General features: G+C 40.5%; 1 protein-coding gene across 2 annotated transcripts in view; it reads right to left on the reverse strand.

Moving 5' to 3' along the window:
• The window catches only part of ANKS6 (ankyrin repeat and sterile alpha motif domain containing 6), a 42,028-nt gene extending 14,159 nt beyond the window's left edge, over nt 1–27,869 (reverse strand). The window contains exons 1-11 of one of the 2 annotated variants that reach the window (XR_014850030.1): nt 27,135–27,869; nt 23,353–23,852; nt 20,825–20,869; nt 18,793–18,997; nt 14,596–14,702; nt 13,030–13,178; nt 7,609–7,819; nt 6,968–7,017; nt 5,750–5,953; nt 3,786–3,951; nt 3,008–3,177 (exon numbers count right to left, since the gene is read on the reverse strand). Coding sequence is in view for 1 of the 2 variants with exons in the window: in XM_085052320.1 (XP_084908446.1) it covers nt 3,008–3,177; nt 3,786–3,951; nt 5,750–5,953; nt 6,968–7,017; nt 7,609–7,819; nt 13,030–13,178; nt 14,596–14,702; nt 18,793–18,997; nt 20,825–20,869; nt 23,353–23,852; nt 27,135–27,493 (2,166 nt within the window). In the remaining variant the exon portion in view is untranslated. The remainder of the gene's footprint in view (nt 1–3,007; nt 3,178–3,785; nt 3,952–5,749; nt 5,954–6,967; nt 7,018–7,608; nt 7,820–13,029; nt 13,179–14,595; nt 14,703–18,792; nt 18,998–20,824; nt 20,870–23,352; nt 23,853–27,134) is intronic. The other variant, XM_085052320.1, reaches the window with a different exon arrangement.

Consider the following 27,869-nt stretch of genomic DNA (forward strand, 5'->3'; position numbering starts at 1 on the left):
TCATGCTGGATTAACCAGAAACATGTAGCAAGCATAAACAAAGTTTTGGGTGCATTAAACCCCTTGCTGCACTGGAATGGAAGTTTCCAGCCAAGTCACAAACTCATTATTACCTAACAGGAGTCAAGTGATTTATTAAGTATTTTACAAATATTTAACACATTTGGAAGCATGGAAAACAGGACAAATACATGAGCTAAAATAATGTGTACACAAATCATCAGTCTTTTCTGAAAACAGTCATTGTACCTCATCTCCTAGATTCCTCAATTTACATATACATTTTGATGTCTGCACTGTGTGATACAAAAAGAAGGTGATTTTTTCCTGAATTCAGAGTTTAACTTCAAATACCTTTTGTCACTCAGGCTACCACAACAAACTCATAAAAAAGTTGAGCTGGTAACAATGCAAAAAGGGAGAATGACAGTGGCTCCTGTCTCTACAATTTTGCTTCTGTGCTGTGGCACAAATGGAACTTTTCTAGTTAATGAAAGAGATGCAGATGTAAAAAATAAAACTTACTTGCTTGGTACCATTCTTCCATCACTCTGTCCTATGGCAGAATATAATACTTCCTTAGCCCCGCCTTAAATTGACTAGAAGTAATGTAGCATGATACAAATTTGAGAAGTCTCTGAAGAGCATCATGAACTCATTTCAACTTTCTGTCCCAAATTTCCATCTAAATTGTTATTGGCCATTTGTGTTTCAGAATTGTCTTCCCTCCCTAGCACATTGTGTGCATTTGTTTAAAATCCATCATCCTGTAATAGGTGATTAATTTTCTTCTTTTCCTTCCTTTCTTTAGAGGTTGCACAATCTCACCCCTCATGGACAAGTTTTGCAAAACTGGTTGAGTGCAGTATCACTGCATTTTTAGATTAGCTAATTCCAAGTTTAGACAGTATGATCCTCAATGGCAGGACACAAGCCATAATACATACATTACAATTCCAGCATTTACATTGCTGATTACAACAACAAAGTAGACTGATAGCTTTCACAGCCAGTGGGAATCCATATTTGACTGTGTTCTCCCAACAGAAACTGATGCTCCAAAAATCATCTAAGTTATGTGATACATAAACATCTGTAGAGAGATCCACACTATGACATGTTTCGTTACTGGTAGATGAATGAAAGTCATCTAGACATCTAAGCAAAGAGAACTGACAAAGCTTTTGCCTTTCCAAAACAGTGGCATAAATGCTGTTTAAAAATCTTTTCAACAAAATGATGAACAGCCTTTCCAGAAGATGATCTAGAGCACATTGCACTGCACTACTGCTTTATCCCCTAATGTCTCCCACTGTGAGTGGGAACAGTAGCTAAACTTCTTAGTGGCACCATTGTTGCAACAAAAGGCTGAGGGATTTGCAGCCCAAAGCTCACAGGTACACATATTATCTCTTGGTAGGCTGATTAATATAACTGGAGAAAAATGAGATTTTTGGGGGGCACACAGGGAGCTCTTCTGAAATTATTTCCAAGCTAAAAACAAGCAGAGAGGACATGCTGAGAATTTAATTAAAACATACTGGTAAGACCACCTCTGAAAGAAAAAGCATTTGGTAGCTGCTCTACAGAGAAGACTCTTATGAGGTAACAGGATGATAAAGGGGTTTTGTCTACAGGAAAAAATAGATGGATCATTTATAATTCAGGGAGCAGTTCCATGAGATAGAAAGGGAGGAAAAATTATCATATGCCAATAATTGGTATGAATCCTTAGACTCTGGTGGTCCCGCTGAGTTAGAAATTTCTAGCTCCCCATCTCATCTCTGAAAAGCAACCAGTAGTCCCTTCGGAATCAGAATTGACAGATCAGAGACAAAGTGATTATTCATGGAAACTGTTTCAGCATTGGTAGTTGCACCTTTTCTTTTTCTGATTTTTGTCCTCCAGAAATTTCCATGAAATTTCTCAACAACTGTGCAATTTCAAGCATCATTTATATGTATTGATGAAATACAAATATTGTGTCCTGTTGCCATATACGACATCACAGAATGAGATGGCAAAATATTAATTTTATACTCTGGCCATTTTCATTTCCTCAGGCAAAATTTCAAGAATCTCATTAAAAGATGCAAAGAAAACAAAACAAAACAAGCTGCTTACAGATTACACAAGCAAAAGTTGGAGAAATCTTGCTCTTGCTCATGTATTCTAACATTTCCTGAACACTGGACATTAGAACACAAACCTCAAATTATGTTATATTTCTATTTCTTTCTCTTGCTCTCTGAAACACGTTTCCCTGTGTAAATAAACCCATCTATTTCTCAATCGTGTCACATCTTCTGTTACGATGCTACTTTTTAATTCTGTCTCTGCAGATCTTGAAGATTTAAAATCTTAACCCTCAATGATTTTGTACAAAGCAATTGTGAACTTCAAAGTACATACACAAAAATGTGCAGGTCATAAGGTCAAAGCTACTCCAGAGAATTGACAGGTAAGTCAATGCAAGTAATACAGCCTCGGGAGCAAAACCAGACTTTGGTGATGACCTACTGTTTAAAAATAACACCTCATGGAGCAGACTGGATACATGCATATTGTTGTGGTCAGCACATCCTAGTACAAATTATGTCATGCTCTGCATGCACATCGAGTCTTTGAAAGGAACCAGCTACAGAAAATGACTATACCACTTCAGGGTAAAATCCAGGAATAACTAACATAAAACACTGGATTTGGACCATAGAAAGAAATAATGAGAAACCATAACAGTGTAGATCTACCCTAAGATCAAGCATTAAATTTACCTTTTTTTTTAATAGAGTGAAATTAATCATAAAGCAAAATCATGTTTTATCATTAGGTTTCATCTGCTGCAGACTTTCACTTAAAAGTAAAGTTTGTAGAGCTGAAAAGTTTCCACTAACAAGTGTTTATTCATTTTTGGCTGTGCAATGTCATGCATCAGCCACCCATGACTGAGACATGACCTATTAAAATTAGACCATTTGGATGCGCAAAATTTTACATTTCCCATTACCTTCACAACATGTCCGTTGCCAACTATCTGAGCACTCTGCAAATCAGACAGAGTAGATGAAGGAGTTGACTGGACTGGACTGTGCTGTTGGCTGGGTTTCTGTTCAGGTAAGCCTGCTGCTTTTCTTCTTTGGGCTGCAATCTGAGACAAAACATTATCGGCACTGCCACCTAAAACAAAAAACAAAATAAACCCAGTAAAGGAAACCATAATTTTGAAATGTTTGTTTACTCTCAAACATTCACTTTCATTTAAAAACTGACTGAACGAAGCAAGGGAGAATTATAAGGTTCAGATCTGTCCAGCAGCTTTCAGAAAAAAAGAACAAAAGTCAATTGCAGAAGAGAGAAGCCAGCCCTGTCTGTACACACAAAGAGCTGACTTTCATACTCTTGGATATAGCTTTCATGAGCCACTTCATCATATTGTCTTCAACAGCTACCAGGTACAATGCTTGCAAGCTTTGGTTTTAATTGAAAACTGATTTTTATTTTAAACAAAAACTAAGCAACATGCATAGGAGTCAGCTCCATGGCATGCATGGTGCAATGAACCAGCATCCACCTGACCCACCATGGGTGGAACCAGTAACAGATGTGAGGCTTTTCTTCCCTTATGTAGGTATTTGAAGTCCAATCCTGTGTCCACTAAATTTACACAGGCTTTGCCTCTACAGTGATAGGAGAGCTCAGAAAAGGTTTAGTATCTTCTACCACCATTGCAAACACTAATTTTTAACTCAACCAGACACAAATTACTTTCTAATTAAAAATGGTACCTGATCTGTTATGCAGTTCTCCTCCATGCCTGTTAATTCCTGCAATGTTATTGGATCCACCAGAAGAATGGGGAGAATGGTTGAAGTTGTTGGAATTTGAAGGAGATGCTGGTCTTCTTGCAAATGTTGGTAATTTGACTGGTCTAGTACCTTTACTAACAGATGTCTGGAAAACAAAATGAAAAATAATTTTGTTCTTTCTTGACTGGGAAAAATAAAGATCAAATTTCAAATGCTATTTTATTTATCCCAAGTTCTGAAACTTCCACTGAAGAACAAAAGGGATATCAGAAAGAATCTTATTTTACATATATACTGAATATATACTAATATAAATATATATACACTGAATATATTTATTCAATGAAAGCAATTAGACCATATTAAGCCACTAATTCTTCTTAACCTTTGGCCAACACAAATGAGCATATATAATGCAGCTGAGATATAATATACACAGTATTGTGAGCAGTGGGAAAGAAAAAAAATTATCACATGAAAATTCTTTCCTGCAGAATCCTGGTTTTGTGTCTCCTCTCTCACAAAACAGATACCAACTTGTCATACATCATATCCCTGTTTCTTACAAACTAACCTGCAAGAAGTGACATAAAATTTCTCTCCACCAGTTGTATTTTTATATTCTCTGCAATCTAAGCAGCCAGCTGCACCACTTTATTGAGTTTTATTCACTGAGGCACTACTGATCTGGATATACACTAGCCAAATCCTCAGCCACATCCACCTTCATTTCTTTTGCTTTTACACCATTGGCCACTGCCAGCCATCTGATATATGAGCATTTGCAGCTCAGTTTTTCCATGTTTCTTATCCTGTTGCTCAAATCACTTCTTCCAGCTCTGACTTACTGTTTCTCTCCTTCCTATTCCCTCAGCAAAACCCTTCCTTCCTCACAGAAGGACTGATAGCTAGTCCTCCCCTATCTTCCCTGCTCCTCACTTTATACACATGCCAATTATCCACTTATGTTATTACAACCATCTTTTTTGGGATAATAAACATTTACCTTCCTGTTATGTCACTTTCCTTCTAATACTCTGCTTTATTCCACCTAAATCACCTCCACTGGTATTAAGCTAATTATCACTTAAAAAAAAAAAAAAAGAAAAAAATTTCTTCTAAATGTCTTTATTGTCCCATTTCTAGAACTGACATTGAAATACAGTTCTGGACTGGCCTTCTCTACACCTGGCTATTACAATCTACAGTTAGGGCAGTAAGCTCTTCTCCTTTTTCTCCTACTATGAAAAAAAAAGGCTGTGAAGGTTTTATTTCCTGTTTCAAAACAAACCACCTATTTTTCTTTTGGTTTGTGTTTTTACTGAAAACACTGTAGAATCAGGCAAACTCCTTCTGCAAAAAAACAGAAATAATTGAGACTTTTTCCAGTTTTACAGTATTTGCAGTTTAAGGCCGTATGTCTTCAAGCCCACTTGATCGCTACATGCGCTAATTTTATCTGTTGCTAATTTTTCAGAACATTATGTCTGTAGATTGATCTTACTGCTATTTCTTTCCTCCTGCTCAGTTCCTAAAAATTGAGCAATTTTCACTTTTTTTCTGTCCCTGGTTTTCGTCCAAATCAGAGCAGTTTCCACCACACTGTTGGTGGTTCTGGTTAACATAAAGAAAACAAAACCAAACAAAGAAAAAAAACCAAAACAATGAAACAAAAAAACCAATCAAACAAAATCAAAAACCCCCAAACCCCCCAAAAACCCAACCAAAACAAAAAATAAACTTATTTCATTTCATACGAAACTTTTGTTCCATTATGTTCCTTCCACAGAGATGTGCATTCTTCCTAAGCAGCACTGCTTAAAAGGACAAGCCATTGCTGAGACAGTGGGTTAAAAGTAACTTCTAATTAGAAAGATAGTGGCTCAGGAGTCAGCAGCGCCTGGGCATAACACAGCATTTTTGTATACATTTAGTTTGCTTACTATATCAGAGTTCCCACTGCTGTTAAAATCATGCTTGATTGCTCTCTGTGGCCAGGCAGTTCTCATCTGTTCAGCTTTGCCATCTTTGCTGAGTCGTGTTCGGTCAGAATTCCAAAGCTCAAAGCTTGAGGGTGGTAGGAAAGGTGGTATCACTGCTTTCAGCTTATCACTGGGCAGCCTGGTAAATGGAGCACTACTCCTCAGCTGAGATGGGGAAACAAAGAAAGAGGGGAGGGAAAGAGTCACTTCTTAAGAAAGATTACTGGGAGCTGGTAATGTAGTTTCAAAATTTTTAGCTAAGCAAAAAGATGAAAACACATGCATTTTTAAACAGAACAAACACAATGAGACACAAAAGTACTATTTGAGGAAAAGTACAACACACAGTAACAAGAGAGAAACCAATGAATATTGTGGCAACCCTCACTATTATGCTTGCTCATTTGATACAATGAATATAGTTCACTAAGTGGCAGAAACTGTCTCTTTCTTTACTGGGTTTGATATTGCTCAAGTTGACTTTAACAAGAATGTTAACAATCAATTTCCAAAGAAATAACAATGTAGCTCTCTCCATTTTCCCAGACAGGATGCCTGGAAACAGTGAACAACTTTGTGTACCTGCTGCATGTGTACTGCAGAAAGAGATAAAAACAACACAACTGATTTGGTTCCCTGGAGTTCTGTCAGTCATGTCAAAAGGTACTCAAACTTCTTAAAAAAGAACATAAAGATAATAACCAGCCAAATTTAATGACATCACCAGGGAGTAAGCTGTAGGGAAATATAAAGCTACAGCATAATGAAAGGAGAAATAGAATAACACAAATACACATCCCCAACTAAATGTTTCATGGTTGCCTCTACTAGTAATTTGACACCTCCATTGTACCATGTTCTATCCATGTTTTCCTCACTTCATACTGCTTGTCAGTAACTAAGCAGCTGTTCCCTCTACTTTACTAATTCACTGCTAATAAAACAAAGGTATGGATAACTCTTGAAAGAAGTCAGTACAGCTTCCACACCACACTATTCGTAGTACTTTCTAGTCTAAGAACTACTTTATCAAAGCATGTCAGTTCCAGTCTAGTGAATGTTTATTCACTAGCTCTTTTTCTAAAGGTGACTTGGACAGAAGGTAAAAAACTGTAAAACTTATGGGAGCTGCATGACCTTTTGAATTAGGCTGAACACACCAAGAACACTGCAACGTACCATGGTTGTCAACAATTCATCATCCTTTCCTCCTTTCGCAGTGTTTGCACCTGCAAAATACATAAATTATGTTTTATTGTTTACATACTTCTACTTTTGTTTCCAAGGATAGCTCATCATTTTTAAACAATCAATAGCTTTGCCCTCAGTAAGCACACAGCACAAAGATTTCCAGTGACACTGTCATGCACTTCAACTAAAGTTAAGCCAAGTCTTACTTTGCATTGCAGACTGTGGGGAATTTTCATGGAGAGCTGCACAATCTCAGTAAACGTGTTTTACAAGTTGGGCTTTTCCAATTTATCTTTCTTCTCAGATTTATTTAGGTATTTGTTTAAAAAAATTGGTTTTCATTACAAAAATTAGTTCATGGAAGATACTAACACTTTTCATTGATTTGTCCAATTTAATGGTGCTTGCAATAGAACAGTAACATGGTTATATTAGCATTTTCCTGCTTAAATGATGCTGCACTCAACATGATCAACAGTGAGTTCAAACATCTCTCTACATACTAGAAACACATTATGTGGTTTTTCACTTATATTAGGCCAAAGGAGAACTAAACCTATAAATCAGAAATAGTATCATCTTGAGTACCCCACAAGAGCTCAGTTCCCACACAACAACTCTGGCTTTACCGCTAGCTTTGGTATTTGTGTTCCAAGCTGTAGCAGCATCAACGTTTCCAGAGGTGTCTGTATCAGTCTGTGAGAGTACTTTTATAGTGGAATTTAATGATGGTTCAGGCTCATCTGGAAAAGGCACAAACTGATTGGATGGAAATCCATGGCGCAATGTCTGAGTCAACTTCAGCTTGCGGAATCGATTGGACATCCTGCTCCACCAGGACTAGATTGATAAGAAGACACAACAATTTAGTTCCAACTAAAAGAAAAAAAAAAGAGGAAAAGTAATGTCTAATTAAGTAATCCTTAAAGCAGCAATAATTCTATCAAGGAGTTTTTGAAATGATCTGAAAAACAATGCAAAGTGGTTTGCAGTTACCAACAGAATCCTTCACCATAATTTGCATGTGTAATACTAACATCTTTCCTTCTTTTTCACCTGGCAAATATTTTAAATGTTTTTCCACAGTATCTGGAAGGCTAAAGTAGATAGAAGTATTAGGGCAATTTGAATAGCGAATTTTTGCAGCCACATAGCAAATATTTAATTTTCCCATTAACTTCCAATTTCACCATCAATTCTTACACTCTCTGGAATCAATGAGTGGCATGTCTACTTTCTGCTTTTAAGAAGTGTGCATATAAGCTTATCTGATCTACATCAAAGCGTCTCCTGAAGACTTTTAAAATCAGGGGCAAAGTAGAAGAGTTCTGATAATATTCCTGTCAAACTAAAGATCCACAATCCATATAGGGCTGCTAAACAGATAATTTAAACCATACTGGAAAGACTACAAACTGAAAAAGAGCAAGGCAAGGAAACAGCAGCTGTTAAAACAACACAAACCTTAGGACTATGTACCTATAATCTCCTCACATATGCGGAAACTGTTACGCAAAAGGACTATCTTTGCTCAGAATAAAATTTATTCAAATATTCACAGACTTGCACATTTTTACAGGCAGACAGTGCAAGTTGCTTCAAGTCTTTAGCAAGACACTTCTCTACACTATACAAAACCTATGCCATTTCTACCAAAAATTACATGGCTTCTAGGAAAATCAGATTAAAGGTATTTTCTGATTATTTCTCAGTAAAGTTTCTCCTTCCCTTTCTGGAACTTTTTTTTTAAAAGTCATGTAAAAGTGACAATACTTCATCAAGGCAGCGTTAGGTGATGGCAAATCCAGATACCAGCCCCTTCTCACAATACATATTCTACTTTCTTCTTGGCATTTAAAGTTTTTCAACTACTCACTGATATATGTCTTTGCAACTATCTTACAGTAGAAGTAACACAGACTATAACTTATCCTCTGCATATTAATCCTCATAGCAGAAGACCATTAAAAACATTTTAGATCTGCACAGAGCATTAGTAACGTACAGACTTCTTAGACTTTTGTATTTCTTTGCTGTCACAATTAATAAAGACTTACATTTCTTCCAGCAACAAAGATCTGATGAAAAAAAGCAAGACAGACAAATAGCTCTGAGAAAGCAATAAACACACCGTTCTACATTTATTCACCTTCCAAAAGGAACTGAAAGTTCATCTAGTTTTAACACAGAGTACAATGGGCTTACAAAAGAGAGTGCTTGCAGTCCTTGGTTTTGCTCACTGAAGCTAGCTTGCTTCTGTAAGGAAAATCACTCCTAACTGCCCATCATCTCTGTTACTCCTCCTCTCAGTGCTTCTGCTTCCTTAATATGTGCTCACACCACAAACTAACCAGAAATGGAGTAAGTACAGACACTGTTACCAGCCAAAAAAACACTGTTCTCTGCCAAGAAAGTAATGATACTGGAGAGGTTCATCTTGTCTTCTGGTATTCACAGTATGATGGTCTGATCTCTGGAGTTTTTAGTTTGCTACTGCAGGAGGTTGCAGCCTCTCCATGCATCCCTACCACATCACACATGTACAGAAGCTGTAATAAAGGGCTTTAAATGGACTGAACCAGTCAAGTAATAAAAATGCATTTCTGGTTAAAAATAATGTCTATCAAAAGGCTGAAATCTAGCAGCAGTGGGAGAAGGCAACAGTATCAAAGAACTAGAAAAACGGTGCTGCCAAATCAGAAATACATGAGGCATTTTTAACAATACTAGGAATTAAAGAGTAAGTGGGAGAACTGGAAATCTCTGGCCTCAAACAACTTTAATCTAAAACAGAAACTGAGTGTGATAATTCACACTGCTCTAATACTGACATTGAGAGTGCTGAAGAAGAACAGGCAGGAGGAAAAAAGAGGAAACTGAATTTTTGCATATGGAAAAGGGACAACTTTGTTTTTGAGGCTGTTGCGAGGAAAGGGTTAAAATCAAAATGTAGAAGAGAAGGGTTTCTGCTCCAAGTGACCTTGCAGCTGGGAATGCTAAAAATGTAGGTGTGGACAACTGCATTTATTATGCCTAATGTTGTTCATCCTCTGCCTGGTTGGAGAAGTAGAATTCCTGTGTAGAGGTAACACCCTCACAGACATGTGCAAAGCTTTTTGTTACTGGATGAGCTAAGCCTGCTGGAGAAGCCTGGGTCCCTGTGTGTCTCTGGCACCCAGCCTTGCTGTTGAGGTAACAAAATAAATCTACTCTTTGTATTTTAGCTGTGGCTTGGTGGTTGCCTTGGTTGCCTGTGTGTTGATTCACACAGAGGCTATGAAATGGAGAGAAACAAAGCAGTTAACAGCTCTTGTGTGATTGAGGTAAAGAATGAGATCATGAATATCCACTACATGATCAGCAGATAAAGGAACAAGGGTCCGTATTATGCATAAATTAAAAAAAAGCAAAAAAAGCAATACATCACAAAATAAAAAGTCTTCTAGTTAATGAGAAAAGTGATCAAAGAGATGAGACTGAAAGCCTAACTAGAATCTCATCATTCATTTTAGAACCCTCATCTTGACAGATAACATACAAACTAGAAACAGTAAAAAGTTTAGGAAACAAAACCTACAAACATTTGAATGAATCAATTTTGTTTAGACTAAAAAAAAAAAAAGATTGAATATGATCGTTTTAAAAGTATTCATACAGTTTCTATAAAAATGAAGGTGGCCATTGAACAAGAATCAGTCAACCTAATGGGCAACAAAAGAGATACAGGTTAGATCACTGGAAAAAAAATTCTGACCACAAGAAGCAGCAAGCAGTGGAACTGGGTGCTGATGGTGACCATGGGATCACGGGATCTTCTCCACCACAGTGAAAAAAGAGAGAGCTGAACATCTGTCAAAGACGTTCTTGGCACGTTCATTCTGTCTCCTCATGCAAAAGCAAGTGAGCCTCAGGAATGCCCTCACTTTTACATTTCCATGATTCTGCAGACCCCACATTCAGTCATTTGCACTGATCTAGACAGAAAAATGCTGTACTGGCCAAGTTGCCGTAAGTATCTTTTGTTTACAGTTCCAGCTTAGCACGGAACAGCTGTCCACATGAAAACACTGTTGCTACAAAAGGCAGGAGAGGCCACTCACTCCAGCCCTCTCCTCATACACCGGACCAAAGAGACATGACTGTAACGTCATTGCCCTCCATCCAGAAAATCTGAAAATATAATTTTTGCCCTCTTTGAATACTTGTAAGAAGAGTAAGATATGTAACATACTCATGGTCAGACAGGCTGATAAACCATTAAGCAGTGATGCAAGAAGGGACTGTTTTGGCTTCCAGGTTGTATTTATTACAAAAGTATACAGAACACCATTTCTCCTGAAAAAATGCCTGATTAAGACTTGTAAGCACTGTAATATTTTGTAGTTTTGAGACAAATACTTAAACATTCTAGAATACCAAACTTGTGTCAATATCTGTGTGTATATCTGTCCTAGGTTGCAATATAGATGTAGTTAAGTATACTATTACCACCAGCTGTGGGCCGTCAGCTGCTATCACCTGCTAATGACCCACTCCGGATGACAGGCAATGGGCCATCCGTTAGCTATTATCAGCTGCTAATGACCCACCCCGCATGACAGGCAATGGGCCATCAGGGACCCACCGTGTGACTCATGGACTTATCTCAACCCATTGTGAGATGCTCTGCCCAGGAGGGAGGAGCCAGGTGTTCCCACCTGGATATAACCTGGCCTTGGAACTGCCTGAGCTAGCCCTGTCTACTGGGTTCCCAGAGGACCAGAGCTACTACTGGATCTTCAGCTGGAGACTAGACCTTCCCAGGATCACCGCTTCAACTGGACTACTTCAGTTGGACTGCTACTACCACCCTAACAGGGTATTAGGTTGTATCTGACTTGGTCAGTGCTTTTCCTTGTATTATTCCACTTATTTTTAATTTCAATCTTGACTTGTGATCTCCCACTGGTTTGTTTTCAAACCAATACAATATCCTTATCACTGACAAATCTTTTCTATTTCACCTCACAATTTTTATGACCCTATTTCAAGCCTCTGTGCCATAACACTGCAAGGGTTGCAATCCAATCAATTGTTGATCTGTATTCCATAAAGCCAAAAGCTAATCTGACAATTTCCCATCTAAGTAAAAGAGGTCCATCTAAATTGAGAATGAATTTAGATAGACCTCTTTGATCTGATGGACCTCTTTCATCTGATTATGAATAGCATAATCAGATGAAAATAATCACATGTTTGTTCATAGTTAAAACTGCAAAACAGATTTGAGCTGAAGAAGAACTTTAAATGGTCTTTAAAATTCATGTCAAAAATAGCCTGGAAACTAACATGTCTGTTTTCAAGATCCTGATAATATTTATACTTAAAAGGCGATATCATGGACTAGGAAATTCTGAGGTACACCATAATTGAAGATAATTCACCTAAATAAACAACAACAGCAACAACAAAACTAACTAATACTTTTTCCTTCTCTTTTGCAAACAGACAATGTAAGTTGCAGTATCCTTGTTTAAATGGCATGCAGTTGTTTTAACTATGTTGTTTCCTACTGGTCCAACACCCGTTTTGAAATAAGGATACTGCATGCCAGAGGACATGTAAGCCTGAAGTGCACACTCCTCCACTACCCTTTATATAAAAATCTCTGCTATGATCTTTTTAGTTTTCAATGCCAATAGCCTGTTTCCATTTATGGCTATAACGGAGTCTCCCTCTATCCAGATTTAAAAGCCTAATATGGATCATAATGGACACTGAGTTCCAAACTTATGAACACGGTACCTTCCACTTTATCATGAGATCTATTTCTAGGCACTGAAATGCTTCAACACAAACTTTTCCCAATGCCTTGCCATCTGACAAAAAGGAAGCTGAGCACATGCTACACTCCACTAAACCAACACACCGTCAACACGGAATTCAGAAACACACACAACTCCCCAACAAACCCAGCTGCATATCAGATCCAAAATACTTCTTAGCAATTACTTTCTCTGCTTATACATTACAGGAATTACTCAGTTTTTATCAAGAATGAATATACTTACCTTTAGTCCTCCTTTGTCATCTGGCAATATTGGGACATTTAAGGATTGCCTACTTCTTGAACAAGGCAGAGATGATCTGTTGTTCAGTTTATTCTTGTCTTTATCTACTTGCATGCATGCTGATGCCAGTAACCTTACAAGCTCTGTGTCTAAAAGGAAGAAAATTAAGATAATTTTTGGTCTGTTTTGCTTTCCCAAATTACAATCCATACACTGACACTTTTCCTGTAAATCCCATATAAGCACAATTGATCTACCTCTCAAACACAAAGCAGAGGAACCCCCAAACCTTCTTTCTTTCTTGAATTATTTTTCCATGCCTTCTCCCCACACTGTGGGCTGCAGTCCTATCATCACCTCTCTAAAGGTATTTATCAATATAAATAAGCATGCTATTCAGTTGGAATCAGTCATGTGTGACCAAATGAACTGCCTCCTCTCACACTTTGCACAAGTTAAGAACAATACCATGATGCTCCCTTTTCTCACCTGACACAGAAGACAGTAGAGAAAAATGAATATTCTTTCTTCAAGCGTAGGTTGCAGAAAAGAAGTTCAAAATTAAATCCCAAAGAGAAAGAAGATGTTCAGCCTAGACAATGAAGGGACTGAAAAGAAATGTTAAGAAAAAAGATGGACAAAAAAGATGTAATAAAAAAAATAAGAGGAAAAAAAGCATGACATGGAGACAGGAAAGGAAAAAAAAAATTGTAAATCTGCATTTTGCACAGCAGTCAGGTAGGATTTTCAGAAGGGCAGACAGAACTGACCGAGAGAGAAAGAAGTAACAAGACAAATTATTCTGTCACAGAAGTTAGTTCTAAAATAATTCACTGTATTTGCTGTCTAAAATGTTGTACTACTAGTGATCTACTTTTGACAAGGAAAGGAATCTGCTAGTAACCAAGATCACCATAATGCGTAAATTCAGAAATTTCATTAGCGGTAATGGGTTTTGGCTTCAGACAAACCAAGTACAAGGAAGGTTAACAGTAACAAATTATGTATGCTAAACAAACTGCAACAAAAACCAAATGTGTTTCATTTAAGCATCCCCAAAACATGCTGCCTTGTTCTACTCCCGTAGAACAACCTGTAGCACTCCCATACAAACAACCTGAACCCTCAAATGTGATTTATTCTCAGCCTTTACAGAACTAGTGGGACGTTCAGACAGGAGTTCCCTAGCTTTGCTCTGTGATCTCTTTGTCCTGTCCCTTTGCTGCTCCTTACCAAGGGACAATTTCTAACTCCAGTTCATAGCTCTGAATACTGCCATCCCCACAATCAAATGCCACTCAACCGGCTCTGGTGACACAAACAGCAGTTTTCGAGCATCTTCAGAAACAAAGGCAAGAGAATGCACAACATCTGTTATCCCATAAATGTATACACTCATTCTAACCAATTAGCTCAAACCCCACCATTTTCAGACAGTGTCCTTTCTTGATCCAGTCCAGCCTGGATATCAGAGGATACTTCCTAGCAACTGTAATGTCTTTTCTAGATTGGAAGGGATGTGCATTTATGTTTTACACTTCTCCAAAGCATTTTGAAATAGCATACCTGGATCATTCAGCAGCATTATCAGGTCAAAAGCTGTATATCCATTTTTTGCCCGACGGTTGACATCAGCTCCTTGATTTAACAAATACTTTACGACATTTTTGTTTCTTTAAGGGAAGAAAGGTATTGATCATGTTAGAGAACAAGTAAATGAAGAAAGAAGCTCACAGTACTCCATTTTCAACCTTTTATAACATTTTATAACATTGCTCCTCAATTAGAGATCAGTTTTACACATTCTACAGCTAACCTAGTGTAAAATTTGTTCACAAGCTCTTCAAAAGCTCCCACAAGTCCTCTGTCAGTCACTGTTTACTCACTACGAATTACATTAATCAACATGCAGAAAGTCAGCCTTAAAAGTCTCATTTGAATAGTCAGTTTCTTAAACTGATCCTTCAGAAGTGACTGCAATTTGTTGCTAAACACATTCCCAACAAAAGCTATTAATGACTAGGGCAGAGAAGCAGATGGCACAACAAAGGTCATTTCAGTAGTCATCATATGCAATCACTAATACTTCAATGCAACCTCATATTCACAACTTGCACATTAAGAAATTGCATACAAAAAAGCCAAATTGACTGAAGATAATTTCTAAACCTTAAACAGTACTTCACTTAATTACAGCTATAAATTATATAATTGAGAAGGCACATTATCACTTCCTTGAGGTGTTTAAAATGCAAAAACAATCAGCATTACACGTCAGCCAACACAAACACCTTCCAACAAAAGCTCCTCAAAGCTAACTGCATAAAAGACGCTCACCATCCCATTCCAGTTAGCCCCTGTCCCCTCTGATACACCTGAATAAATAAGCAGGACTCACCTGGTGAGTTAAAAACAATACTTTAATTCAGCCTATGAAATAACTGAACAGAAACCAAAGATAGGGAAAATAGGCAAATATATTCAATTCAATATGCAAACATATTCAATTCACTCTTGAGCAGTAACTGACCTTATATAAAAACAAACTCTGACATGCATCAGCAACACAGAGAAAAAACATTCTCAAGCACCAGTGGGTAACTGCAAATTCTAATAATGAAGCTGAAAAATGGATCTCAACATCTCTACTTCAGAGCATAATTTCTTATCACACAAATGATACTTCCACTCCTGAACTCACTCCAACAAAATCAACCTGAAATTGAGGAGGATTGTTACTCTTCTAACAAAAATTCTGCTTATCCTCACCACAGCTCCTCTGCATATTCATATTACTTTTCTCTTCTTGTGTAAAACTATCATCCCTCCATCCTGTTTTTCAATCCTGCACCTTGAGAGCACACAAAGACATAATTTTTTTGTGCCTCTGGCTCACAGAGACCTTGCCTGCCCACTCCTTCAAGCCCAAGACCCTCCACACTAATGGCACTCCTGAGGAAGTGTTAGCTGAGGCTCTGTGGAGGACAAAAATCTCCAGATGGTATGAAAATGTGCAACTCGCCATGCTAAGAAAAAAGTTAGGATGAAAAATATAGAATTACAAGCATAGGTATTTATTTATGCACATAAGGTATTCCAGCCACATTGGGCCACTCTGAATGTGGCTTTACACACAAGGGCTCTCGCACATTTCAAGAGTATTACTAACACTCCTACTATGATTGCTCATCATAGTAAAACTTAGCACAGCAACTGTATTTCTGCAGCATTCTTGCTGCTCATCAATTGATCCTGATGTCTGTGTCAGTCTAGCTGTCATTACTTACCTATGACATCAGACAACACTGAGACAGTTTCATAGATGGCTGTGATGCTGGCATTATGGCCAGCAGGAGCAGGGAAGTCATCCTTCCCCTATACTCAACACTGGTGAGGCCGCACCTTGAGTACTGTGTCCAGTTCTGGGCCCCTCAGTTCAGGAAGGACGTGGAGACACTTGAGCGTGTCCAGAGGAGGGCAACAAGGCTGGTGAAGGCCTTGGAACACAAGCCCTATGAGGAACGGCTGAGGGAGCTGGGGTTGTTTAGCCTGGAGAAAAGGAGACTCAAAGGTGACCTTATCACTCTCTACAACTTCCTGAAAGGTGGTTGTAGTGAGGTGGGGGTTGGTCTCTTTTTCCGGGCAACAACTGACAGAACAAGAGGACACAGTCTTAAGTCGCGCCAAGGAAAATATAGGTTAGATATTAGGAGAAACTTTTTTATAGAAAGAGTGATAAAATATTGGAATGGTCTGCCTGGGGAGGTGGTGGAGTCACCATCCCTGGACGTGTTTAAAAAGAGACTGGATGTGGCGCTCGGTGCCATGGTTTAGTTTAGTTGAGGTCTTAGGACAGAGGTTGGACTCGATGATCTTGAAGGTCTCTTCCAACCTGGTGATTCTGTGATTCTGTGTGATTCTGTGATTATCCTGGGTGAATAGGGATATTGTTTATCCTTCATGGACAGCTCTAAGTTTCAAAGAAGTCATGCCCTTATTTCCAGGGCTGGAATGTCCTCCTTTTCACTCAGCTGGTGCCCTTTAGTTAGCTTTACTTAGGCATGAACAATACCAAAGACTCCTAAAATTCCACTACTTGGAACATTAAGCATATTAACAAAATTAATTAGCAAAGTTTTATACTATAAAGACTGACTGATATATTAGGGAAAGGAATTTTCATAACCCAGTCCTCCAGCAAGCTGAACAGTCAGTATGTGAACACATGCAGGACTCAGCTTTGTGTGTGCTTCCACAGACAAGAGAAGTGCCTGAATACCAGCAAAGGGACGTGCCACCAGCCCTGCCCATCACTTCGTGCTGATTGCTTCTATTCCAGCTGTGTGCTGGCTGACTGCTGCTAAGTGAAACACCTGCACCAGAAAAACTGATGCTTTTGCCCTTCTGTGGAATGTCTGTCACTACTACCAATAAAGGTCCCAAGAACTACTTCAGAAATGTTTCACAAGGCAATGGCTACTTGACTTCCTACTTTTCCTCTTTGTTGCACTTGCATAGTGCAAGTGAGATCTGCTGACAAAAACAAAATCTGGAGCAGAATACCTGCATTTATAGAATTAGTGCATTACCAGGCAGTGAAGTGAACCTTCACCCTGCTGAGGGCCTCATCTACAATAAGGAGGAGAAAAGTTCACCTTCCTAAACTGAATATCCTGTATTCATATGATAGATATCACATGTGAAATACAAGCCAGGCCATTTCTGCTGTCTGATTCCTAAGCATCTACTTAGATTTATGAAGGAGCTTTACAGAAGATGACCATTATTTTGGTAGCATTTCCAAAAAATCCATGAAAACTAAAGGCTGAATAGGAGAATATAAGAATGGTTTTAAGACTGGAAAATATTGCACATGGAAGGGTGATTGCCTTGAGGTTTCACAACTTCATGCAGGCTTACAACCCTGGCATGAGGGGTAATATTCTCTTTCACAATACTGAAAAACACTGAAGGATGGAAGCTGAAATCTACACTAAGGCTCCTGGTGACTGCCTGGAACACTATGTTCCCAGTACTTACTGAGCTTGCTTCAGGTTCCCAAATGTTTCACTCCTTCTGAAGTCCAAACATCACAGAATCACAGAATAAGCTGAGTTGGAAGGGACCCATCAAGATCATTGAATCCAACTCCTGGCCTGGCACAGCACCATGCCCAAGAGTCACACCATGTCCCTGAGTGCTTTGCCCAAATACTCCTTGAACTCTGTCAGGTCTGGTGCTGTGACCATTTCCCTGGGAGCCTGTTCCAGTGCCCAACCACCCTCTGAGTGAAGAACCTTTTTCTAATATCCAACCTAAACCTCACCTTGACACTTCCAGACACTCCCTCAGGTCCTGTCACTAGTCACCACAGAAAAAAGATCAGTGTCTACCCCTCCTCTTCCCCTCATAAGGAAGTTGTAACTGCAATGAGGTCACCCCTCAGTCTCCTCCAGGCTGAACAGACCAAGTGACCTCAGCCACTCCTCATAAGGCTTCCCTTCAAGGCCCTCCACCACCTTTGTTGCCCTCCTTTGGACATTCTAACAGTTTAGTATCTTTCTTATACTGCAGTGATCAGAACATGATTCAGAGCTGCTCCAAAAAGCTGAGTGCAGGGCAAAACTCATGAAAAACTGAGATCACAATTCTCTAAATTTCTTGTAAAACTTTTCTGCTTCTAGAGTCAGTATTGAAAAGGTTTTTTCTATTGGAAAAGAAATTTCAACTTCTTTACTGACACAAGGAGAATAGATATCTTACCCATGATATGTGGCCTGCATTAGTGCTGTCCAGCCATGAACATTATCCTGTTTATCAATATCAGCCTTTTTCTCAACAAGGAGCTGAACAAGGGGCAACTGTCCAGTTACAGCTGCAATCATTAAAGGAGATGCCCCATCAACATTGGTAATATTAACCTGACTTGGATCTTCATCAACGATCTCTTTAACCAGTTGGAAGTTTCCTGCAAAACAGTGATAAAACATAACCTAAATGAGCAACAGAGAAGTGCTTAACCACTGAATTACTATGTATTTTGATTTGCTGACATTGGTCTGCGTTTAGTGAAACTGAAACAGAAAAAAATAAAGTACTAGAGCAACTGCAGCACTAAAGTGAAGCATCTGTACTGATATTTGGCCTTTTAGTTAAGTAGTACATCTTTCCAGCCTACATAAAATTGCAGTCAGGGTTAGTTTCCTCATTTGCTCTACCTGTACACTTAAGGTGCAACCCCATTACAAGAATTATTTGCTGAAATGAACAACTAAGGAGGGCAGTGCATCCTGCATGTGAAGACACAAATAGGGAATGTTTCTATTAAATTGCCATAAGATGTCGTGCAAGGAAAATTGATGATGCTATGGCAACATGATTTCTCCTTCAAGGAACCCTGCTCCATTTCCACAGGCTGAAATCACAGAATCAGTGATTTAGGATCAAAGTAGGTGGGTACAAAGGCACTCTAAAAGGTGATGGAGGCCATCTCTTGCCTTAAGCAGGTAGAACAATGCCCTGTCTCACACCAACCCATAAGTTCCTCTTACAAAGATAGTTCAGTGATTCAAAAAAGCATTACTGTTGGAATTCCACAACCTCCCACAGAGGCAGTCTACTTCAGTGCTCAACTTTCTTATATTCAGAATGATTTTTTTTTAAATTCTGCCTCCCATATTTGAACTACACCTCCAATACAAAACTCCCCTACTCCTTGCTGAAGAGTAAAGCATCATTAGTCGTCTTTCCAGTTCTTTAGAAGTCAATCTAATTTTCAGGTTTCTACATAAAGGAGTTAATGGTCACTTGAGTTCTTGTCTAGATTAGGAAACACAGTACAAAATATGTTGCTGAACATATTTGAACATGGTTGTGGTTTTTTTCTAAATTTTTAAATAGGAGCACTTCTAAAAATATATGAGGTAATCAGGATTACCTTAAATAGGGAGCCTAAGCTCACCTACTTCCTGTGGTTTTTTGATATCTTATAGCAGACAAAAGCAGGGAAGAAAATAAACAAAAAAATATCTCTGTGACTATGTGTACCACCACAGGAACAGGGGCAAGAATAAGCAAATCATCAACTGCTATGCAAATGGAAAAATTCTCACCTTTAAAAAAAACCTTCATATGGTAAACTGCTTCATGGCATGGACTGCTTTCCACTCAATTACAAGCATGAACATTTTCCTTGGAAAAGTCAGTCGGAATCCCACACAAGCCCTGCAGGCACTTGAATGCACTCACTGCCACCACTCATTGAAACTCATACCCACCAATACCACTCAGCTAATTTGTTGTAACAGGAATGATAGAAAAGCCCAGAACTAGTTTTTTTATGCTCCAATTTGGTAAAAGACAGCAGGTGGCTTTTTTAACACAGATCCACATCACAGACTTTGTTAAACAGAAACCTGGGAACCTACAGTGACTCCGGAATTTACTTTGAACCCTAGCCTGGATACTCCTTAACCTAATGAGTGGCTTTTTTAACAGGGCTGCCATCCATGGCCAAGTAAAAAAGCCAAAACCCAGTGTGCTGACCAGTATTCATTTGGCCCCTCCCATGATACTTTCTCTGACCCAGCATTAACATTTGCAAGTCTCAAAAATTACAGAGGTACAAGAAGGGCACAGGACCGCTCTCACAGACCCAAGGCTTTCCAAGGAAGATGTTTTGGTAGCTCGCACAAGAAGAGTGGGAACAGAAAAATCCTGTTTCCCATGCTAGCAAACAGACATGCTCTGAAGTTAGAAAAACTAGACAGGGTGGAAGAATTGTGGCAGTACTTACCCAGTTTCAAAGCATTAAAGACATCAGGCTGCCTCTTTTCTGTATCTGAAAGAAATATAAATATTTCTATTGGCAAACAAAAAAAAAGCAAAATTTTCTGGTAAAATTTTATGGGAAAAACTGTTAAAAATTTAAAGTACTATAAAACATATGTTTAGACATACATTTAAGAAGAACAAAGAAAGTATTGACAACTTCTTTATTACGTTTGGGAAGAATGACTCACCTGTATAGTTCTCTGTGCAGAGCTAAAGCTACAAACTATAATAAAGCACCAGCACAGGCTCTTCAACTGCCATTCTCCATCAGGAGATGTATTTGGAGATGTAATCCAATGTATCTGGAAACCCTTTTGTTTCCTTCCTGGAAGTCTAAAATATCTACTAAAGAACCACAGTATGGTTCTGTGGTCTGGTAAAACCCTGTGTACAACAGTGAACACTCAAATAGTATGGAATTATTCTGAAAGGTGACCCAAAAGAATTTTTACAAGCTGCTCCAGTTTTATTTCCTCTTGAGTATTTCCAGGTTAATTTGCAAAGGTCACAAAAATAATAGTGTCAATTTAACTACACAGCTTGCTACTTTTTGTATTAATAGTCTTCAGCTCCCAGATAACCATCTCCATAGCAAGAACTGTAATTATTACAAATTGTAATATTTTGAATGAAGAATTAATTCTTTTGATGTGGCTTAACAGTGCTTTGAAACTTCTGACACTATGTAAGATGAGGAAAAAATGGTGACATATTTTTCACCTTCCACTCAGGCCAGAAAAATATACCATCCTCTATCGTCCAAATTATTGTGGACACTACAGAATCAAGGGGGTAACAAGATTTTATGGAAAACAAAGAAACACTTAGAGATTTCATGAGCCAAATTCCGGCATTTTTATGAAATACAGAAAAGGTTATAGTCATCTTAATATGCTGAACAAAAGTAATTGCTGAAAAGCCCAAAATACTACAAGAAACTCTTATTTTAAGACCAGGAAAGAGACTGATGGGTCCTACATTTTCTCCGGATTTACAAACTGCTCTTATAGAGGGAACTGTGTGTATAAACTCACCAATGGAAAACAGATTTCAAAAGACTAGCTTAAGAAAGGACCAGGCTCCATGCTTGCCATGTGAAAACCCTGGAAGTGAGGCAGCTTCAGGGAACAGGAGACCATGAGAAGATACCAGAAGCAAAGACTGCTATCTGGGTAAGTCTAAGGAAGGACAGGGACAGAAGGCAGGCAACACCCAAGCCATTCCATGTAGCTCTGAATTTGCTACTGAGAAAAGCCCTGCGAAGAGAGCTGCTTTCTCCTGGAAGGCAAATTGCCCTATCTATAGCAATGGATCAGAAGAAAAGTTCCTTTTTTGCTGCCTTCCATGTAACAGAAACAATCTATTTTCCTTCACAGGATATTCAAGACTCCAGTGCTACAAGGAGACTGAAATATGGTCAAAAACCAATGGAGAAATTTGTGTGGAAGAGTAAAGTTTTTACTCCCCTCTCTGCCCAAATGAGTTTTTGCCCTCCTGTTGATGGAAATTCCCTCTCAGCATAGGTGACACAAACATTAATCTCCTTTAAAGCAAGTCCAGTCTCCTCACTTAAACAGAGTCCTTCAATACTTTTAGTCATATGACCACAGAAGGTTTTCAAGATTCATGAGTCCAACTCTGCCTGCACATATATCTTGTCCATGCAAATACAGGGGCAAGTTATAAAGAACTGCACTAGTGAATCCAATGGATCTCTGATTCTGTGTACTGTAACCAGCTGATGTCTGTTCCTCAAGACACTGGTCATGAGCAAACATCTACAGTGAACCAGTTCTGCTTGGCAGCATGGCTGTATAAAAGCTCTACAGTTCCAACTTAACCACTAAGTCAGTATCTGATTAACACCCTCTCTGAAGCAGAAACATATCTGATTTTTGTTCTTACTTCTTCACGTACAAGGGAAGCTTGACCTGCAGGAACTACACCAAACATAGACAACAATTTTGGGGATTGTGAACATGTCTTCCAGGCAGTGCAATCCAGATATAAATAGGTAAGATTTAAGAAAGTCTGTATGGCTATCACAACTAGCATAGAGCCTAAAGTGAACTATCCTACCTTGCAGACTTTCTGCCACCATGGCTGGATGGCTGGTAGCACCTGGAAAAGGATCTTTCTAGACCTAGATACATTCTTATCTTTTAAAGCAAGCAGTCCAAAGCTGGAAAATCCAAATGCACCTCTTCCAAACCTTCTTGTTAAGCACTTCCCAGTGCTGGTTTGCATAACATACCTGGGAAAGTGTCCCCACAACAGCCACATACAGACAAGAATCTTACCCTGCTAGCATGGAAAAAATCTGCTGAAGTTGGGCACTCGTACCTCACCTGAAGTAGGTGTGCTTACTCCATTTTCAAAATCCAGTTGCAAATTACAAAGAACATCATGCACATATGAAATAAGCTCTTCAATTTCTAAATACACAATCAGAACTCCAAGAAAGTGAAACAAAACAATAACATTCCATACCTGCCTGAGGTCTGATTGTTGTGAGAGATTCCAAATAGTCCTTCATGTCTTTGTGTTTGAAGCCAACAGAGATTTCAAAAGGTGTTTTATGTAGTACATTCAAGTGATCAGGATTGGCACCTTTCTCCATGAGCTGCTGTGCCAAGCTCACCTTTCCACTAACAGCTGCCAGCATTAAAGGACTCCAGCCCATCGTCTTTACAGTGTAGTTACAATCTGCTCCCCAGTCTAACAACAGATGTACCACCGCCTCGTGTCCATGCTGAGCAGCTGCCATCAGTGGAGTGATATCAGGAAGGTCATCTCTGCTGCTGTTAAGTACATTTGTGCTAAAATGATCATAATTGTCCACAAAAGCTCCGGATTCCAGCAAGAATTTCACCATACTGACATGGCCACCTCTGGAGGCCATTGTGAGGACGCTGGCTCCTAACTTGTTCTGTGCATTGAGATCAGCACCATTCTCCAGCAAGATATGGGCCACGCTTAGATGTCCAAACCTCAGGAGAAAGAGATACAGAGGAGAATTAACACCTTAGACTGCAGAAACCGACAAGCTCTGAACACGGAAAACTTAGTTACCAAGATGGCCTACTGACTAATGCATGCCCTATGAGGGATCACACATGCATCGCTGAACACAACAATGGGCACCTTGTTGGAGGAGAGCAATCATCAGCTGAGGATTGTAAACTAAACCATTCTACAAATACTCATAAAGCAGACACCTAATTGATGATGATGGTCTGGTCAAAGCAGCAAACTGCCAGTCTTGTTTTCTGCTGCATGGCACCAACTCATAACCTACATGAATCAGAGAGTCACTTTCATCCTCTTATTTCCAGAGCTGTATCACATTAAAGGATCAAAGCCAGTTTGTTTTCAGGGATCTTAATTAAGTACCCTTATTACTACTGAACAACTAGAGTAAAAACTGCAAAGAGTCAGTGCTAACTAAGGAAAAAAAAGACCACTTTATAAACTGGATAGTCAGTTTTTTGTATTTGCATTATCCCTTGTTTTTCAGTTGTGAACCATCAATTAACTCCCACAACGAAGAAGACTCAAGGAATACAGACATGTGCCCATGAAGCTCAGAGAAGAACATGGTGAGTGGCCACCACTGTTGTAAAGTCAGATGAACTTCCCTTGACACCAAGGGGACCAGAAGCAACCTTTAAGAGAAATGGCTCTGCTAGCAGAGTGGGACAACTGGTCTTGTGAATGGCATTCCCTAAAACAATCAATGGATAGTATTCTACTTCTCAGCCATACAGACAGACCAGTATGGCGGAGGTGTCTACACAGTTCAGCCCAACACAGAGCACCAAAACTGAACAAACAGCAAAATGAATTTTAAGAAAGCAAGGGGCTTGAGTTGACTTCCAGCCACATATTCCCTCCTGATAACTGGGGATACCCAGTGTGCAAGTTGACACAAGCAGGCAGCCAGAACAACCACAAATTCACTCAGCTAGAATGCAGAGTAAATTTATTTGTTACCTTGTGAACCTGTGGCTCCCCAAAGCAATACACAGGCAGAGATACACAAGTGGAGAAGAAGGCACCATTAGCAGTTCATGCTAAAGGACCACTGGCCAGCAATTCCACAGGCTTATCAAGAATTATTCCTGGGTGCAAGGTCACTTGAGTGATTTACAATCTTCCTCAACAGTCTTGTGGTTTTTAACTCATTCCTTTCAACATCCAGCATCATGATGATGAGCATACAGGGACTGGTAATAGGTGTGCTGTTTGTCCAATAAGGAAACCTGGCATTAAACCCTCTATGTGGAGCATCTACCAGAACTTGGTCAGAATACTGAACTCTGATACCAGTTTTACACACAACCCAGTTTTGATATCACCTGACTATCAGAGGCTCTAGTAGTTTGTCAGTAAGCAAAAGACAGTCATGCAAGCCATACACCCAACCAGCCAGTTATCAGTGAAAAAATGGAAATCCTTTACTATTCCCCGGCTGAAGAGCCCCACATTTTAATAAACGTAATACCTTGACAAGATGTGTGCATCTTATCATGTTGCAGACATCATGAACTACTATATGCTCGTGCCCAACTTTGACACTTAAAGCAGCCTTTGTACACTACAGTAAATAAAATGTTAGTCAAGGATGCTACTAACCACTAAAAGGAAACATGAGCCCCAAAGTCCCTAGTTTCCTTCCAGAAAGTACACAGTTGCAGGAGGAAGTCTCTGGAGCCTGTGTGCTCCATAGGTCTGTCCAGGTAATCTTCACTGCATCACCTCCACAGAGCCTGCAATCCCTGTACACAGTTAATTTTATGCATATATGCTACCTCCTGTCCACTTGCAATAGGGCTAACCATAGCCAGAAAATTAAACATCTACACAAGTCTAAAGCCTACCTTTCTACAAACACTGTGTTTCCTTTCTGGTTATCCATTAAAAAGAAAAGAGAAAAATGCTCTTCTACTTTAAGCTTTCTCCACAGATTTCAACAATAAATACAGTGCTTTTCAAATGTCAGCCAGTAATTTCTTGAAATCAGTGAGATGATTATAGTCATCTGACTTTATTGTTTTTAGGGAATGATCGTATGGTTTTCATTAAGAGGAAAAAAAATCTAGGACTGTTTCTGCAACTTTTTTCAAACCTTTATAAAATAACAAAATTGTTGAACCTTGTCTTCTTTGCTCTTACTGGGAAAACCTGCTGTGTGACTCATTCTTTGGGAACTTTCTATGGCCATTGATTGAAATCAATCATTAATTGAAAAGAGAAATGTTGACTTTGAAACAGATTCTTTTCTTCCAAGTATTTTAATGTTATGAAATTAGGAAAAAAAAATGAACATTTCTCCCCTCAATTAAACATTCAGTTATTATAAGACAGCAATGCCCTCCAACTCTGCAAAACACTCCTGTGAACCCAAGTTGTACTTGTAGGATTAAAGACAAGCACCAGCACTGGCATTAGCCATATGGGAACCTCCCACAGCTCAGGAGTGGGTTACACAGAGCACAGCATCACTGATGCAGAAAACACAGTTTTTTTATTAAAAACCCTCAGCAAGGATTTTCCATAACCTCCAGCAAGCCACATAGGAAAATACAGGAAAGCCAAGTAAAATTGTTTCTGTTCGCTTCAACATGTTTTACATCAGATGTGAGTTTTCAACAAGTAGACATGACACACACATACGAAAAAACCAAAACCAAAAAACCCACAGAAAATTAAGCAATGCCAAGGGCGTATCCCTATTGTCACAGAGGGGAGCAGCGTTTTCGTGTTCACGTTATCTCCAATTCTGTGCTGGCTCAACCAAGAAACAGCACGCACTGCTTCAAACACCACACTCTTTAACACGAAAAGATAACTCCAACTGCCTCAGCATAACACTTAGCCAGTTCTACCCTGGACTGCCCCTGCTCAGCCACCCCAGGACGGGAGCAGGTGACACTGGGATCCCCCGGGACACTGCGGGACACTGCGGGACACACCGCCGCTGAGCGTGGCCTGCAACATGGCGCCCGCCCTCTCTCCCACGCTGCCTCGCCCGCAGCTCCCCGCCGCTCCCGGGCGCCCTCGCTCGGCCCGGGGACCGCGGCTCGGAGGGCGACGGAGCCGAGCGCCCGCGGCGGCCAGGGGCGGGGAAGGCTGAGCTTCGGCGGCCCTCCCTCCCTTCCCCGCCCCGGGGCCGCCGCCGACTAGGCCGGTGCCCCGCGACGAGGCGGGACGAGGCGACCGGAGACCTTCAGCTCGGCCCCGATCCCTCCCTCGCCCTGTCTCTGCCGTACCTGGCCGCTTGCATGAGGGGACTCCATCCGTAGTGGTTCCTGCTCTGCACCGAGGCGCCCTTCCGCAGCAGGAACCGCACCAGCTGCTCGTGGCCCCCCGCCGCGGCGAACTGCAGCCCCGTGTTGCCGGCCTCGTCCGTGCAGTCCACGGGCACGGCGGGGGTCGGCGGGGAGGACGCTTCGCCGCGGGGCTCCGCCGCCGCCTCCTCGGGGCCGCAAGAGGAGGAGGATGGGGCCGCCGGGTCGGAAGGGCCGCCGCCGCCGGGCAGCCCCAGCAGGCGTCGGGCAGTCTCGCAGTCGCCCTGCTCGCAGGCGCGGAGGAAGAGCTGGACCTGGGGGGGCACCCCGCACTCCCCCATGGGCAGCGCCGCCGGGCCCCGAGCGGCTCGGCCGCCCGCGACCGCCGCCGCCGCCGCCGGGAAGGCAGCGGGGAGGAGGGGACTCGGCTGGCGGGAGGAGGCCGGCGCTGGGCGGCCGCAGCGCCCCGGCCGCTCTCGCACGGCGTGAAGGGGGAGCCGGCGAGGGTTATCCCAGCCTGGCCTGGGGGTCTCGCCGCCTCTCCTGCCCCGCTAGCAGCCCCGGAGGTGCCACCCCGCCACGCCCAGCCAGCGCCCGTGTCCCCAGGGCTCCTGCCCCCTTCGCCTGGGCATTTCTGCCCTCGGGGCTGCAGCCGTTTTCCACGCCTTTACTGACTCCCTTACAATTAAGTGTCTCCTCATTACGCGTCTTTCTGCC

The sequence above is a fragment of the Lichenostomus cassidix genome, chromosome 2 (genome assembly GCF_008360975.1).
Source record: "Lichenostomus cassidix isolate B80296 chromosome 2, HeHo_3.0, whole genome shotgun sequence".
NCBI lineage: Eukaryota > Metazoa > Chordata > Aves > Passeriformes > Meliphagidae > Lichenostomus > Lichenostomus cassidix.